The following is a 17565-nucleotide window of genomic DNA, read 5'->3' as shown; positions in this document are numbered from 1 at the left end:
GACGGCGCGTCAGGGCGTGTGTGTGTGTGTCTGTGTGTGTCTGTGTGTGAAGGGGGTGTGTGGAGAAGGGGCTGTGTGGAGAGGAGGCGCTGTCCGTGTGTCTGTCCGTGTGTCTGTCTGTGCGTGTGTCTGTTTTCGGGAGCCCCGCGCCCGCCCCGCCGCCCGTGCCCGCGCTGGCGGTGCCGGGGCGGGGCTGTGACGCACTGCGGCTGCAGCGGGCGGGGGCGCTGACCGGGGCCGAGGCTCGGCCCGCCGGGGGCTGACTGACAGCGCTCCCCGCCCAGGCGCTGGAAGGGCCGGGCCGGGCGGGAGGAGGAGCAGCAGGAGCGGTGCGAACCGCCCTGCGCTGCCGCGGCTCCTACCTATTCATTCAGTCGCCTAAGATGGCTGGAGAGAGGAGGTGGCGGGGCCGGAGGTGAGGGGAGCCGCAGCAGTGCCGCAGCTCCTCCCGGCCCGGCGGAGCTCCCGGCGGGGCCGCGGCCGCCCCTCGCCCGCCGCACCATGTCGGCCGGCCCGGACGAGAGCTCGGTGCGGGTGGCGGTCAGGTAAGGGAGCTCCTGCGGGCCCTGTTCCAGCCCTGTTCCAGCCCTGTTCCAGCCCTGTTCCAGCCCTGTTCCCAGCGGTGTTCCCAGCGCCCGGGGACAGCGGCCGGGCGCATCTTCCCTGCACAGACGGGGTCCCTCCTCTCAGCGCCTGCCGAGCCTCTTGTTCCTCTGAGCAATAGGAAAAGGGAGAGGGGAAACCCCCACCATTCTGAAATCTTTCTCAATTATTTCTCTCCAATTTTGAGCGGTGACCCTAAAAATACCCCACCTAATTATAGCCCGGTGCTGCTAGTGCTTACTCATGGGAGCAGAGCAGCCCCGGGACTGTGGCGGTGCCGTTCGCATCACGGAGCTCCACGGCAGTGGGTCCTGGCACGGCGATATTTTTAGAAGGATAAAGGATTTATCCCGCGGAGGCTCTGTAACCTCACATACCAGAGGGATGCACTCCCATAAGGCTGCTCGCAGCACGTAGGAATTAGTTGTATGTAGAAGTCATGATGGGAAGGAGTTTAAATAATTTAAAAACATCAGTTAATTCAAATTGCTCTTTAATCAGAGATAAAAATCTGCTGTTCATCAGTGAGCTCTTGGCTCTTCTCCGTTTTCTATATGAAAATACTATTTTATTGTTTGAAGAGCTTCCAATTCAGCCCGTGGATGCTTTAGTTTTCAAAATGTCTTTACATGATTGAAGCATGAGGAGAAATGCATGTATGTGTGCATATATCTATGTCTGTTTATGTATATGTACGTCAATATTTGGGGTTTGTGATACTGTCTGTTGATCTATTTCTTTACTTTAAAGAAGTTTCTTTATGCTGGCACACTTGGGGTATTATACCACAAGAAGTCAGAACTGAGGGGGAAGGTCTATTTGTCTCAGTGGATCCTTGGAGAATCTCTAATCTTGAATTAAAGAATTCAAGAGTTGTTTAGTAAGATGAAGAGGGTGATTCCTTAGGGTTTTTTTGTTTTGTTTTTGCTGAAAGATGTGGAAATAAGCGATGTTGCTGCGTGCTATTGTTGGTACATGGTGTAGGGGGAACGGTGCAATAACATTTTCAGTAAACAGAGAAGCACCACCCCTGCATGATAACATGGGCTGTATGCTGCAGTTGTTCATTAAAGTCTGATCACAGCAGCATTTTCTGTTGGGAGAGATGCTTTTGTGGGTGCAATCTGTTGAAGCATTTTTCACATAATGTTCAGGGAGGTTCTATTCTAAAGCATAATGAGGCTCTATTTTGTAAAAGGAAAATATGAGATAGGTGTGATCCTAAAAATAGGGTGTGTTACAGGTTTACAGACTGCTGTCTCATTTAAGAAAAATATTAAATATGTTCTGAGCCAAAAGAAATAGTGATGTAGAAGTTCATTTACAAATATAGAGGTTTGTTGCAGCTTGGAATGAAATTAAAAAACCCCTACTGGTAGAAATACATTTATAATTGTAGGTGTGTTATGAATAGATTAGGAGTAATATATGGTAAAAAATTTGTAGAAGTATATTAAAGTCATCCAGCTATACTTCTTGACAACAAATCTCTAATGTTCTAAGGTATATTTCTGTTGTCTAACTAATATTTTGTGCCTGAGTGCAGTTCACTAATAATGAAGGATTGCATTTTTCCTCCTGTCTGCTTTCTTTTGGTAAATTAACTATTAATGTACATGATTTTCCCCTCTCTGTTTAGCATTCATGAACAAAAGCATGCACAATAATTGTTTTTGCATCAGTAGCTCTTTGTAGATGGTGTTCTTTTATTTCTGATTGTCTATTTTGTGCAGTCCTATAATTCAACTGATTTTTCATCTCAGTGTGTATTGGTGCCATGCTGTACTGTGTATTATGAGTATTGCATTCTGTTTCCTTGTTGGTTTTGCTCTTCAGCTCTTTTTGGCAACTTGAGCTTAGTTCAGTGAGAATCTCCACAGTTGTGATGAATTACTCGTTGTGTTTTGGACGTATGTTTCTGAACAAGGCTCACCCTACAGCTGGACCAGCTTTAGTTTGCAACCTCCATGCTTGCAAGATATACTGCAAAGGCATGAATTTGTTTAGACTTTAAACATAGGTTACAGAATAGACATCACTGAAATTGTTTAGCAAATTGTTTTTCCAGAACCTGGTTGTCTCACCTAATTGTATCCAACAGGAATGAAAAATACTTCATTCTTTCCAATTAGCACCAGCTTTAAGCTATCATCTTGTATGCTAATTGCTCCCCATTTTCTTCAGTGTAATAATGGGTTTGTGACTGAGCTCTGATTTAGTGAAGCATGAAAGCTGAAAGTAGTTTGGCAGATAATCCAGTAACTAATGTTAAATTTTCCAATTAAGAAAACATTTTTCTCTAGTCACCCACCACTGAAAGACTTGTGGACTTTGTGGATGATGATGTGCAACTTTGGCAAAGAGCTTTGCTTTCTGTGTGACTCTGTGTAGTGTCTGTTTTCAGATGAAGTCAGAGAGCCCCCATGATAGAAAAGAGTCATCTGATTAGAGAATTTTCTTTTAAATGTGAAAACCAATAATTTTTGTAACTCTTGCTTTAAGTATCTTTTCAGCACATTTGACAAGAAGGCTATGAAATGTTATCAACATCATAGGCAACTGTTTCAAGTTCACAAAAGGATGTAGATGATAGTTTCTAATTCTTGTCTCTTGCCAGTTTAGTGGTGTCCACCTGCAAAATACAGGGTCTAGGCTTTTCACATGTTGGGTAGATGAAATTCTCACCTAATATTTAGATCCTCAACAGCCAGTGGTCTAGGTCTGTTACTGTACTTTAGAACTCTTGTATGACCCATGGAAGGGGCTGGATGGGGTCACTGCAGTCAGAAGTGTGCAGTTACTTTTACCATTTTACCAACCTAACCTGATCTGGGTTGCAGGAATTGAAGTGGCTCCAGCTGTTAGTGCCTCTCCTTGCTCCAGGTGGCTTGGGGCCACGCCCTTAGGATGTTCTGGCAGTGGTGATCTAAGAAAACAAAGTTGCATTTCAGTCCTTTGTGCTTTTGGATACATGTTAAACAAAGGAACTTTTGAAGAGCAATAATGTTTCGATAGGTTTAACCAGAAGTATGGAGGACTGTACCTGATCAAACATGCAGGGCTGTCTCTCATGTCTTCTCCATGACAGGATCCAAATAACAATGTAGAACATTGGAGGAGATATCTGTCTTCTTGCTCTTCAAGGGTGAAAGGTGGCCTTGATCCACTCTGAGTCAGTGGAGGCCCTGATGCATAGATGAAGAGCTTCAGTGTTGATTTGTAAGAGATGCTGTATTAAAACAGAAGAAGAAATAAGTACAATGTGAAAAGAGGAATTGCTGTAGAAGCTGAGAAGTAGTCAAGAGAAGATGGTCACTGACATGCTTGGGTGACACCTCAGGTGGAGTGGATACTGAAAGAGAATGAAGTACGAGTTTGTGATACTGTGGAGCTTTGGCATTGGGCATGTTCTCGTGAAAGATGGAGCCCAGTTGAAACTGTGTTAATGGGCAGAACATAAAGAGGCTTCAGGGGATGGTGTTTTATAATCAGGCATATTTAATATCTGTAAAGACTGGAGTAGTGAAAGTTTCCACTTTTCATCATCCTAGGTATGTTTGTGTCTGCCTTTTTCCCTGCTTTGGCAGAAGTGCCTCACTGGTACTGTTTCATCTGCTGGGATTGACATCTGCTTGTTTCATCCCTCATGTGAAGAACACTAGTGTTGCTGCTCTCCTCGTGTGTGTGTAGAGAGGCTCTGCAATCTGGGCACCCAGTTCTGCCTTAGATGACTAAAAAATTTCCTTTTCATACCCACCCTGGGTGTCTGCAATATGTTGTGAGGCTGCTTCACAAAAGTGAAATGTTGATGTTTGCCAAGTATGGAAACTGTATCCAAAATGTAATGGATCTACTGGTAAACATTTTTAGTAACAGTAGAAGTAATAAATGCAGCTGATGAATTAAAACCACACGGCTCCTGTTTCTGGTTTTCCAAAAGGGAGATGAAGTATGCTGGAAAAACATGCTGGTTACTAATTCAGTTTAGTGGAGATTAGAGATTTTTACAACTAAAGCTTAGCATGGCATGGTGATAGGGTACAGTGTTGATTTTTGATTAGGCAAGTGGGATATGTTCATCCATTGCAACTTTAGGTTCCCATTTCAAAGCTTTGGTATGGAATTCTATTCATACCCCAGTTCTTGAACTGTGTGATCAGTCAGTTGTCTTATGTAGGGTGTTTTTTTCTATTTCTGTGTGGGTTTTGTATTTTTTTTTTCCTCATATGAAATCTGCTGTTTGGGGTCATGCCTCCCTCTACTTTTTCACGTTTTTGCATCCTTCTTTTTAAGCATTTTTTTTTAAAGTATTTTAGTGAGGTTGTTTTTCTCTGTGCTAGATCCAGCTACTATTAGATGCACTAGGAAAGAAGGAACTAAGTGAAAGAAACCTGTCTTTTTTAGACAGGTGTGTTTTGAAGCACTTCAGTGGCATTGACTGATTTTTCTTTCTTGGGCTGCTGTTGTGTGAACAGTTAGAGATGTGTTTAAGCTTCCCACCATGAATAGATCCTCAGATGCCAGATGAATGGACATATATGCTGTAGTATATATTATAAGCTCTGGAGATACTAATTTCATGCTTCCCATATAGTACTAAGCATTCTCATAAATCATTCTGTAACTAGAGAAGCAACAGCAATAGGCTACAGTACTATCCATCCGTTCCTTAAAATAAACCACATTTTTATTATAGTAGGCAGTAGTTATTACTCATCTGTAATCAGCTGTAAAAATTTATTTTGGAAAATATGTAACTGTGTTAATGAAGGTCAGCAGTCTGTAAGTACCAGAATGCCCCAGAATAATAAAAGAGAAATTATCAACAGAATTAAATAGCAGGGTGTTGGGAAATAGCTCTTCTGCTTGGAGTCTGTTACTGGAAAACTACAAAAGAAATCTTGTTTTGGAAAGCTCCTGTTGCATATCTTTTTTGTTAGTTTTGATGTGTTTCTTTGCTCTCTGACTTAAACAAACATCCCCTTGTCCTTCTCTGAAACTTTAGCCTGTTGGTATGTTTTGCATTTTAGCTGAAGAAAAGACATGGCACCATCTGCTGCTGAGTTAATTCTAGTTTCATAATATCTGACTTGATCATCCGTTACTGATATTGCTTGGGGCAGGCTGAAATCTGTAATCTTGCTTTCTAGGAAATAAACTTCCCTTCTCACCACTCGTGCTGTAAACACAAACTCATTCTTAGATGGAGGGGAAAGAAATCCTACTTAGACTTTTCCCTTAATGCCGTGTATTCCTTGCCAAAAGATGGGTATCTTGAATTTAGGAAGAAGAAAAAGCAATGAGTGGTATACCTCAGCAGTCTGCTCACACTTTTGGATGAATTATATTTTTAATTTGTCACTTCCCAAAGTTTGTAGAAGACTTGGGAGTTTACTTTGCTTTAAAAAACCATTGAGTTAGTCACTGATTTCCATTTAATGGTGTTTCCTTTACTACTTGTGATCTGTTGGCCTAGACATTCCTTTGTTACTGAACTCGGGGTTTCACATTTTCAGGTTTACTGTGTGACATCTGTAAATTCTTCTGCAGTTGAATGACCCTTGTGCATGGGATCAAGAGAGTTCTGCTCCCTCCCTCTGCTTTCCCTCAATTTGCTTTAAGCCTTTTATAGATTGTCCTTGCTGCCCACTCAGAGATGGCTGTTGGAATTCTTCCTTTCATGTTCTGTTGCATGATTACTGCTGGTGAAATCAAGCAATTTTAGATGTTTTTTTTTTTTTTTAATTTTAAGGAAAATTCAGCAGAATACTAAATATCTGTAGTGGCTAGAGAATTTTTTGTTAGGCTAATATGATTTCCATGTAAAACTCTTTTAAGAAGTGTTATTTGAACTGGTGAACAAGAAAGTCTAATTAGAAATCAAACCAGATCTGAACAAGTCTAGCAAGAGTAACTACATGAGCTGTGCTCTCTTTCTCTTCTTTTGAAGAGTTTTAAATCTTTGTTCATTTTCTTCCTATTCGTCCTTGTGGTGTTTTTGTTAGTTTTGTTTGGTTTTGTTTTCTTTTTTTTTAGTTATGTATTAATTTCTATTTTTCCCTAGCAAAATATATCTGCTCCAGTGTAAGGGGAGAAATGCTGCCTTATTTTTCAAAAATGGTCTTGTTTGATGTGTTTATTATAGCAACAAGATAAAAATAGAAAATATTAAAAAGATAAGGTTAGCATCATAGTGAGTTTGATTCAAAGAGAAACAAAACATTCAAAATATATTCTAAAATGTGAAAACTTGCTGATTCAGAGCTTATGATTGATTAGCATAAAACATTTCCTGAATAGAATCTGAATGGAAATAAAGAGTGAGAAGTGAGTACCATCTGTTCTTTTATTCTAGTGGTATCCTCAGCAGATTTGGTAGAGACCACTGCAGGAATATTTTTTTTTTTTTTTTTTTGTGTAAAGAAATTTATTTGTTTGTTTTTTTCTTTAAATCAGCTGGCAAGTGCTGGTTGGGGCAGTGCACCCTTTAAGCACTTTCTTTAAGTCTACCTAACAAAAATGGATGACTTATCCCTTGAGCTTGTTTGCTCTGGAGCTTCAACACAGAAAGCTGAGAGCAACAAGACCTTGGTAAAAGGTTGTGATTGTTCTACTATACACAGCAATTTATATGCATTCAAATTGAATAGTGCACTTCCATTGTTGAATTTAAAAAAGGACTAAGGGATTTGTTGTCTAGGTAATTTAGTGTCTCACCATTGGCCCTTGCATTTATACTGCTGTAGGAACTCTGCATAGTTCAGCTGGTTAGCAAATAACTGTCTCTTTGCAGGGTATAATAGATTTAATGTAATCTGTCCATACTAGCTCTCAAATACTCCAGGTTTGTTGAAATGCGTCCTTTTGGATATTGTAGTTTTGAAGGATACTTATTTTCCTTTATGTTCAGCATAATTGATCCTGTAAAAGCATGAGTAAAGCAGTATTTTCAAGGTGAGTAAGAGTTAAAGGACTGTAGCATGCTACAGCATTACCAGTTCAACTACCAGAGTTGAACACATGGAATGTTATGGATAATAGGGTTAGACAGAAAATGTTTCCCTTTTGTGAGACATCTCAAAGTCTGACACTTTATCTTTTCTGCTGTGTTCTCTTTTGATAATAGAAGAGTTTGATTAGACAGGCTTCTATGTTTACTGGGTCTAATCTCATCTGGGTCCTTGAAAAAAGGTATCCCTCCTCTTGAGTCAATTCTCCAATTTCTTTCTTATTGTCTTTAAGCTGTGTATCTTTTTAATGAGCTGTTTTTTCTTTCCATTTCTAATTATGTTTGTTATCCTTTGCTTTGTACTACTAAAACAAATTTAAGGTGACATTAAGCTGGAAAGCTGCATAGCTGTGAAGTACTAATGTCAGTCAAGAAATTATATTAAATACAGAACTTATTAGCAATGTTGTTTAAGAAGTTATGCAAATCATTGATAATCGACTAAAGTACAAAAGAAGAGTTTATCCTCTAGAAATATATTGCAAATGATGAAAAACAGTCTTGTATAATTTTGGGGTCACTAGCAGGCTTGCTAGGAAATTTCTCATGTATAGTAAAACCTCTAATACTGTATAAAATACAGAAAGCAGCCTATCTGGGTTCCTTTAAGTATTTGGTCCCATGTTGTATGTGAGACTTCTTGGAATAAAGTGAAAGAAAGGTAGACTGACTTAAGATGTGTGTGTATATATTTTATTAAAATACTTCCCTAATTAACTTTGTTTTTCAAAGTCAGTAATCCTTAGCATTCATTTGGTTGGGCATTTTTTCCCTTAAGCATGGGACCAACTGGGAGATGAGTCCAGAGACCTTTTGTGTCATTTTGAGTAGCTCATTATCCCAAGTCTTAGAGTTGCTAATCACTCTCTTAGCAGTATTGATTTACCAGCTGCAGCAGTGCCTCTGTCTTAGTTTGTGCTTGAGTCTCTCCTAGGACACTATCCCTGTGTACCCATCTCTGCCTGTATGAGAATGAGAGAGGTATGAGTGTAGGTAGTAAGCTTTTGTCTTTTTTAAAATATTATTTTCCTGCTTTTCATTCCTCATGCTCCCCTGGCACTTTATTGTCATCTTAGAATTGTGTCATAAGATCCTCAGGCCAAAGATGTAGCTTCAAAGTAGACACGATATAAATAATACATGATGTAATATCATGAGAAAACCAACTCTGCTAAAAGACCTGAGTTAGTCATTACCTTCTATGAAAAGTCTTACAATTAAAAATTCTATATATGGCTTTGTTTCTCCCTCTCCTCTTCATTCATTTCTGTGAAGAGTAAAAAAAAATTATGCCTGTACCAGACACTTTGATCTGGAGGAAGTAGCTGACTACTTTTTTTTTTTTTTTTACCTGCTAAGCAAACTGTACATTGTTTTAGTTGTCACTCTGCATAAGTTGTCCAGGTAAGGTTTATTTCACTCCCTAGTCTTAAAGGCATTCTTTTTGAAGTCTAATCTTTAATTTTAAGTACACGGCAAATAATTTTTAGACTCTGTCTCTGTAATGTGAAGCCTTTGAATTTTTCCTTAAATTATTATCTGTACATATTACTTTGCAGACTATAGGTGTTGATACCATCTAAACATCTGTATTTTCTTTTTTTAGTTAAAATTATATCATGCATGTGCATTACTGGTATATTGGGGAAAGGCTGATGTGTTTGAGCAAGCTGTTTGAAATGCATTAAAGACCTGAAAAATATTTTTATGTCAGATTAAGGATGACTAAGTATCTGCATATTTTCTAGAGGTGGTTGAAATGAGAAGGGTTCTAATTGTGTTTTGAAGAGGCTGTAGATCAGAGGGAAGGCCACCTGTTCCATCTATATCACTTAGAGTGCAGCTTATGCTTTTGTCTAATCTGATCAGTCAGCCCATCACTCAGTAACAATAAAATTGCCATTCTGATCTTTACAAGCAAAACTCTGAGTTCAGCAAAAGTGGATTGATGTTCAGTAAGCTCTAAAAATGAGAGCTAGGACTGCATCTGCAACTAAACTGTTTTGCAGTTAAACATTGGTATAATTTAATGGTTTTTTTCTTTTTTTTTGTACTTTCAAAAATGGTTTTGTTTGGGGGTTGAATTGAATTTGCTGTTGGGGGCTGTGTCTATGGGGTTTTTAAATCTTTGTTTGAATAATTGTTCTAGTTTTTAGTTTTGTGCATGTTGGTTTTTTGTTTTAGTTTTTTTTTTCCTGTTTGCTCTCTTTCTTTGTCTTCCTCACGAAGTCTTCAAAGTGATCTATGTTGGCTGGCCAACCCACTGTTTTGGCTCTGCATTTTAAAATGTAGCTGTCACTCTGTTTCATTACTGTTGTTAGCAAAGCCTGTAGCAACAGATGGACTCTTCATTGTTCCCTAAATGTCAACAAGTGCAGTCCTGGTAGGGCCTGAAAGCAATCACAGGCTTGTCAAGGAAAGGACCTCCAAGAAACCTTGTAGAGAGCTTCAGATGGAAGTGCTTTGTTCTGTTCTCGCTGGCCCATGCTTGTGCTGATTGCGAGCTCTCACCACCGCTGGGTGTGGAAACGCCTCTTTGGGAAGAGGGAACTTGCACAGTGTTGTTGACCTACATCTTGGAAGATACTTGATTAAAAGCAAGGGGCTGATGCACTCTGTGGCTGCTGTAGGCAAATATTCAAGTAATGTGCACATTTTTTATAAGCATGTAACAACTGTGTTATATTGTAGCAAAAGAAGAAACTCAGTGTAAGTAGAAACTCGAGTCTTTGCTAAGGTACCATAAAATCCATGTTTTGTTCAGTACTTCTGATGTCTAGTGGTAGGTTTTCGGTCCTGCTGCTCAGGAAAAATGTGGACTAAGAGGAATTGAAAAGAGGGGGGAAAGGGCTCTTTGTCTAGAAAACAGGGCCAGTTCCATATGATATATGAGTGAAGATTTATAAGAGACACATCCTAAAATACTGAGAGTCAAGTACAGAGTGGAAGGGATTAAAGTTCTTCATGCTCAAGGTGAAGTTGATAAAATGTAGTAGATTTAAATTTCAGTAAGAAAAGTAAAAGAGAGGAGAAAATATTTTTCCATTGTAAGGGATGGATATTGTGTAATTACCAGACTAGGGAGGGAAATAAAGCTGTGCTTTGTCTATGGAGATGTGAGATTGTCCATACAGGAAACTCTTCAAAACTGTTCAGACTGGTAACTGCCAGGAAGATTTTGGATTAACTGATAGTACTTTGGAAAAGAAAGCTAGAGTGGGTGAATACATTCTGACATTCTCAGGTTTTTTTCCATCCCAATTGTCTGTAATTCTGTGAAGCTGCATGTAGGGTGCCAGGACCTGAATTCAGCACAATTGAATGATCCCATTCAAATGTCAGAATGTGTTCACAGAGGTGTGACAATGTCCACATGAACAGTAAAGCCTTACTGATTTGGAAGGGTAAGCTTGGATTAATCCAAGTTTGAAGGGACCTCAAGAGGTCATCTGATCCAGCCTCTCCCTCAAAGCAGTGTCAAAACTAAATTCAGGTGAGGTTTTGCAAGGCTCTGTCTGAAGTTAGGTCTAGGAAAATCCGATGAGATAGAGATCCATCTGTGTCTCTGTGCAACCAGTACTTGACTGTTCCAATTTTTGATGGTCAGATTTCTTCCTTACACCAAGCTGGGAAATCTCTTGCTTTGTTTTATGACCAGTGCCTCTTGTCTTCCCAATGAGAACCTCAGAAAGGAGCTCAGGCCTTTTGCCTTTCTAGTCATCTCTTCTGCACAGAAAGAGGCAAGGCCTGGAAGCCAAGCAGATGCTGAAGAGCTCTGTGCCTATGATCTGTTGGGAAGGTGAGGTGTGGGGCACACCTTCAGCAAAGGGGGTGCAGCCTCTTCTCCAGTCCTGAATATGGTAAAGCAGATTCTTGGGGGGCTGACAGTCATCCAGTAGTGCTGGTGGTAGGGCTGCTGTTACACTGTGTGTAAGCAGATAGGGTGAAATACTGGAGGCTTTTGTTATTTGTTTACATGGTTTCTATACTTTTTCTGTGTGAAGTCTATTCATTCTCCTCATATGACCCACTCCTACCTGTTTTGAGGACTATTTCATGGTAAATATGATATAGCAGCTGTGACAGCATTTGGAGTGTGATTCAGTTTGGGCTAACTGTCCATCTTTTTTTCCCAGCAGGAATATGTGGTGCTCTCCTGTCTGCATTTTCTCTGCCACAGTTTAAGCTTACTCATTATTTTGACTGAGCTGACTGATGGGAATAATTACCCTCCATCACTATTTAGTGTTTCTTTGCTTTTCAGATGTGCTCTTTTCAACCATCTCATAGAATAATCTCTTTCCCTGTTCTGTACTGTGACAGTTCATGTTTCATTCTTTCAGTTCTTTTGGGTTCTTCAGGCAGTATCTTCTGTATGGCAGAAGGAAATGTGTACAATAGTCAGTGGTTTATCACATGAAGCATGTGATGTTCTCGTGAATACAACCCAAAGCATTGATTACCTTGGAGTGGTTTCTTATGATTCTTTGGAAATTAATTATAATTTGTGCATTATCAGTTTTTGTCTTGTGTATGAAAAATGGATTTTTAACTTGATGTGTTTATTTAGATTTCTGTATTAAAAAAATGCATGTGGTACACTGAGCAAAGTTCACATTCAGTTTGGTTTGTATTGTTGGATATCTGCCTAGTATGTGTAAGAGTTGTCTGGTTGAAGTTCAATCTGTTTAAAGCAGAGGAATGTATTGGTAGACTGAATAAAGTGCTTCAAAGCTCATATCTATCTCTCTTGAATTTATTGCTTTCGATTTCTCTGATTGTAGCTAGGAAGTGTTACTGACTTCTAAATTCTGTTGAATATGTAAAGGAAACATGACTAATTATAGTCTACCTGGGCAACTAACTGCACCTTTTATGGGTATTCTATAATTTATACATACAGTTTTCACCTTAAGAAAACTTCCTTTGTTCAAGGCTGTATGACTGCCCAGGGAATATCCAGTGGGACAAAATGCTTGTCATGTACTGTACTGCTGTAATGATAATTGCTCTCCTGCTTTGCCAGCTCCTTGGTGTAGAGGGAGATGGTCACTCCAGCACAGCAGATGTGTGTGAGGTCCTTTCCTTTGCTCACAAGCAACTTGAATTGGCATCATGTTATTTTTCCATTCTGATAATACAAAATAAAATGTAGGAGATACTTTTGTGTTCAAAGGGTCTCTCTGCTGCAGCTGTTACTGGGAATCCTCTGGACATACTGCTGTGTGTCAGGGTGGGTGATGCCATAGACCTTTCATGGGTCCTTGCTTCTGTGTGCCAGGCTGAGCTGATGAGTAGTTAGGGGACATTGGCCACTTCACTTCCAAGACTGGAAATAAACTATCTGTGTGACTTGTTTTAGGTATTTATCTTCAGTATAGGGTTACACAGAGTTGGATGTCCACTGCTGTTTATAGGGTCAGCTCTGGTGTTAAAGTAGCAATGAGCCCATCTTCTGAGTATTCATTTGGTGCTGAGGAGACTCCTGTTGCCTATTGATCTAGGTATGATTGGAGCACAGAGGCATGGTATATCTTCAGTACCTTTGGAAATAGCTGAGAAGTTTTGTTTCCAAAAGAAATGGACATTCAAAGCTCTCCCTTTGGTCCTCCACAGCTAGATAGGGATGGCAAGATGGTGTAGAGCCGTGGACTTTCCAGTTTCATTGTGGAGTCTGGAATGTTCACAGACAGTCAGAAATTGTTCCATCCAGTGCATGAGTCTTTGTGGACATCCTTGCTATGTGCCGTTGCATGCTTGACTTGCTTAGTTCAGTGTGCTTGTGACTGATGCAAAAGTTAGAGGAGAACTACAGATTACACAAGGAGCTCCCTTGTGGAGTGTGTAGGGCTTTTTCTTTAAAAAAGGTAAAGTTATTTTTTGGCCTATTTTTCTGCACTTGAGTCTTAGTCTAGTTAGTTTAAATTGTTAGCTAAGGTAGGTAACAAAGGACTGCACATATCAGATTTCATTGTGGTGTGGGGTTGATTTATTTTTTTGTTTTTGTTTGGGGTTTTTTTTGTGTGGTGTTTTTTTTTTTAGAGTCCCAGCAATAATTGCTAGAGGTACTGAAGTAGTTTCTACTTTGTCAGCAAGTTTTAGGTGGAGTGTCACTGTTGGACTGTTTTTCAGCTGCTGAATCTTTGTGTTGCTCCACTTTTGGTGCTGTTGCAAGACCCCTCTGCCAACGCTGCTGCTGCAGATGAGAGATAAACAGCTTGATTCATTGCAATGGCTGCCAGGGAACAGTCTTGTTTCTCTGAACTGAAAACTGTGACACCTCAAGATGAGGATGGTGGTATAGGAATGACACAAAGGATTGTGTAAATTTTTTGTCCATTCTGACACTTAATGACATGTGTAACACTGGTCAACTGGATTTGATTGATAATGTAATTCTGTCTTCTGTTAAAAACATTACTGTATTTGAAGTAAAACCAGTCCTGACCTCAAATGCTGAGTCAAAGAAATCCTCTCCTTTCATTTGTGCTAGGTAATCCTGCTTCCTGTCCTGAAGCTTTCTCCAGTTTCAATTTATCTTGTTCCCATTCTTCAGCCACTGATGCTTAGTTCAGTGGTCTAGAAATGGTTAACTCTGATGGTAAGTTGGGAAATAAGCTATTTGTAGTTTTCTATGCCTTGCTAATTATTCATGTGATAGAGCTTACGTAAGGGCTGCATTACAGTTGCACTTCATTTGATGACAGAGTTCTGTATTTCTGTGTAAACAAAAGTCGAGTGATAAGGCATGGGCAGCCAAAGTCTACAGTTGAAACCAGGGAGAAAACAAACTTTCCTGGGAGGATCTTAAGGTCATACTATCTGCTTAGCTGTCATGTTTCTAAAAAAAAAACAAACCCACAAACAATAACAAAAAACCTCCATAAAAACCCAATCCTGACTATTTAATTTAAAAAACTTTTAAAAAGCTGGAGAAGCCTTCTTTGCTGCCTTTCGTGCCTTAGCCTTTCTTCAGATTCAGTGGTGAAATCCCTTAAAACACAATTAACAGTTTGGATAGCATGATGTAGCAAAATATTAAGATTTTAAAAAGCACAGGGTTTTCTCCGACACAAATTGTAAAAGCAAACTGTCTTAGAAAAAATGTTAAGTACCTGTTTTGGAGAAATCTGTATATTTCAGGGAGAAAAGTATTGGTCTATTGACTTTTTAAATACTTGCTAACAATTTCTGTAGAACACCAGTTGCCTTAACAAGTTTTGTCTAAATATTCCATTTTTCTTTCTAAATATCTGGTACCATGGCATATGCTGGAGTAAACAGCCTTTTACCTCTTCTCCCCATCCCTCAAATGTTGTTTGTAGTGCTAAGGAAAAATATGTTAAGTGGAAACAAGGTTGCCAAAAGACTAGAGCTTAGTTATTGTGGAATGACCATTTCTATCCCTCCCCTTTTCTTGCCCTTTCTTGCCCTTTTCCCTGTAAAAGCAGGCACAGTAAGTGATTGAAGCTGAGTGTAGCCATGGAGTGGAAGTCAAAGGTGTGGGAGGCAGCTGCCTGATTCATAGCAGTTGGCAATGGAGTTTGTAGCTTGTGCTAATAGCCAGTCTTCTGGCTTCATAGTGCTGGCGAGGAAAACTATCTGAAAGAGCTGTAAAGTTATGGATTATTATAGAGATATATCTGTCTGTGGCTTCTAATGAATGTGTGACCCATTATGAAAGCTTTATATAAGCCTTAGTGTAATACCTTCCCTGGCCTTGAGGCACTGCCATTATATGGCATTAACACACAATTTTGTAAGAACTCATAGAAGTTCCTTCTTAGCTCCTGGAGAACCTTGTGAGCACTCCCTTCGTGCACTGCCCTCTTAGGTCTCATTTAAGCCAAAGAAGCTCTTCTGTGTCTGATATAAATGTTTGGAGGAATGAGATGCTTGGTCACAAATTGTGGCAGGTCTGTAACCATCTCAGTTGGTTTACAAATCAGGACTACAGAAGGCAATTACCATAAACTTAAATTTCTAAGGCAATTTGAAGCAGTTAATACATGAATACTTAATTTGAAAGCATCTGTGCTACCTCCAGCGTGTAAGGGACTATGAACCCTGATGCAGATAAACCACAAGTGATTTGCATTGGTGATTTCTGAGAGCAGCTGGGAAACGCCCGATTTAGAAGTATTAGTTGCCAAGAAGAGCTGATTTAATTGAGTCAAGGCAAAATAAATGGGTTTTGACCTTGAAGCAGCTTGTCAGGACAGACTTTACCTTATGTCCCCAAGGAGCTGTGGGCAAGCATTCAGCAGGCAGAAATGATCCCAGGATCAGGTGTTGCTGCTTTGTGTGCACTGGAGCTGAGGGGGACTGGCAAGGGCAATGCCCAGGCCAGCTGCACACAGCAGAGAACTGTTCCAGAAATGGAGTCAGAGCCTCCCAGACCTGTGATGTAAAACAGAGATAGTTGCTTTCAATTTGTGTGAGCTGCCTTGCTGCATTTTTTTTGTTGTTGTTGTTTGTGGTTGGTTGTTTTTTTGTTTTTGTGAAGTGACTTTGCATTAATAGCTTTGGATTTCTGGTTGAATTTGTAATCTTATCAGGGAACCCGAGCTGTAATGAAAAATTAAGCCTACAGCTAGGACATGAAGCAGAAAGTGCTTAGCCTTGCTGTTAGGCCAGCATAGATAATGATTGTCTAAAGCAGCTATCAGTAGTAAGGAAGTCGTTGGTTCTTTATAAACTTTTTTCAGAGTGTGTGCCATGGGTCCTGTGCTGCTGTCAGTTTGCATTGTGGTGCATGATCAGGGTGCACTTGTTTCATGGATGTACTCTGTCCTGGAGCTCATATTTTGGTGAAATGTACCAGTGTTACTACTGGTAGTAATTCCAAACTGTCAGCTTGCTAATGCAGCAAGGTCTGATGCCAGAAGCAATTAAACCAGGAGAATGACTGTATTTCCACAATGATTTCCACACTGAATTTGTTTAGCCTAGGCAACAATGAGCTCCTACTTCCCTAGTGTGGAAGGCCATGCTTTCCTGGTGAGGCAGCAAGGCATTCTCTTTCACTTTCTCTTAGGTTAAAATCTCCAGTGATGTATTGGATATTGTAGTCACTATTTATATAGTGTCATATAAGCCCTTTTGGACTCAGTGAAAGACTGAATTGGCAGCAGTGAATTGGCAGCAGCTCAGCTCTAAGCACAAGTGTTGTTGCAGAGAGGAGCTCTCTTTTTTTCTAGCTTTGGGGTGTGAATTTTTGTGTGGAAACTGGCTTTCCTGTGAGGTTCCAGATTCCAGTGGATTTCTTGCACAGATGATGTTGAATGAGGCTGTGATTGAGTAGCACCAACTCCAAACTTATTTCCCCAGTCAACTATGATAAATCCCATTCTTTTGATTTCTTGTGTTACTTAAGCTCCAGTTATTTCAGCTTTCCACTGTTATTCCATAAAAATGCAAAATACTCTCTTGTTAACATTATTCCACGTATCTACCACGTCTGAAAGTCAGCCTGCATTTAGCTGAACAAAAGATTATGGGCTGTAGATAACCCCAATTTTGCACCTGGTTGAAACTTCATGGAGGGTGTTTTTAAAATTAGTACCAAGAGACTTGCAGACTTCTCCAGCTTTGGTGGGGATTGAGGAATGGAGGAAGGGTGGGGTAGAGTTTGAGGATTGGCATTTAGTATTTGCCTGAAATGCTTTCAAAGAAAGAGCATCCAGCATTGTACTGAGCAATCTGTTTGGAGCTCAGTGTGGGGAAAATGCTACCTACTGAATTTTTAGTATAGTTTCTTGTATTGTCCTGATTTTAACTAAATTTTTCAAGCCGAGAAAGAGCAGCAAGGTAGTCAAATTTAGAATGTAGCTTAATACAATGTCATCACATAGGAATGGAAGGATGGAAAAACTGTTTGATGCTGTTGCTGCTGATTGAGTGATTTTGCAGCCTTGCAAATAGAATGAATGCTCTTGAAGAAAATAATTAAA

General features: G+C 39.9%; 1 protein-coding gene across 9 annotated transcripts in view; it reads left to right on the top strand.

Moving 5' to 3' along the window:
• Positions 1-226: 226 nt before the first annotated feature.
• The window catches only part of KIF21A (kinesin family member 21A), an 84392-nt gene continuing 67053 nt past the window's right edge, over positions 227-17565 (top strand). For 5 of the 9 annotated variants that reach the window (XM_079304581.1, XM_079304587.1, XM_079304585.1 and 2 more), the window contains exon 1: positions 227-545. In XM_079304581.1, coding sequence (XP_079160707.1) covers positions 502-545 — 44 coding nt within the window. In that variant the 5' untranslated portion in view covers positions 227-501. The remainder of the gene's footprint in view (positions 546-17565) is intronic. The other 4 variants (XM_079304584.1, XM_079304586.1, XM_079304580.1 and 1 more) reach the window with 1 other exon arrangement.

Source organism: Erithacus rubecula (genome assembly GCF_903797595.1).
Source record: "Erithacus rubecula genome assembly, chromosome: 4".
Taxonomy (NCBI): domain Eukaryota; kingdom Metazoa; phylum Chordata; class Aves; order Passeriformes; family Muscicapidae; genus Erithacus; species Erithacus rubecula.
Note: the sequence above shows the minus strand (reverse complement) of the source record. Positions and strands in the feature narration are given on the sequence as shown.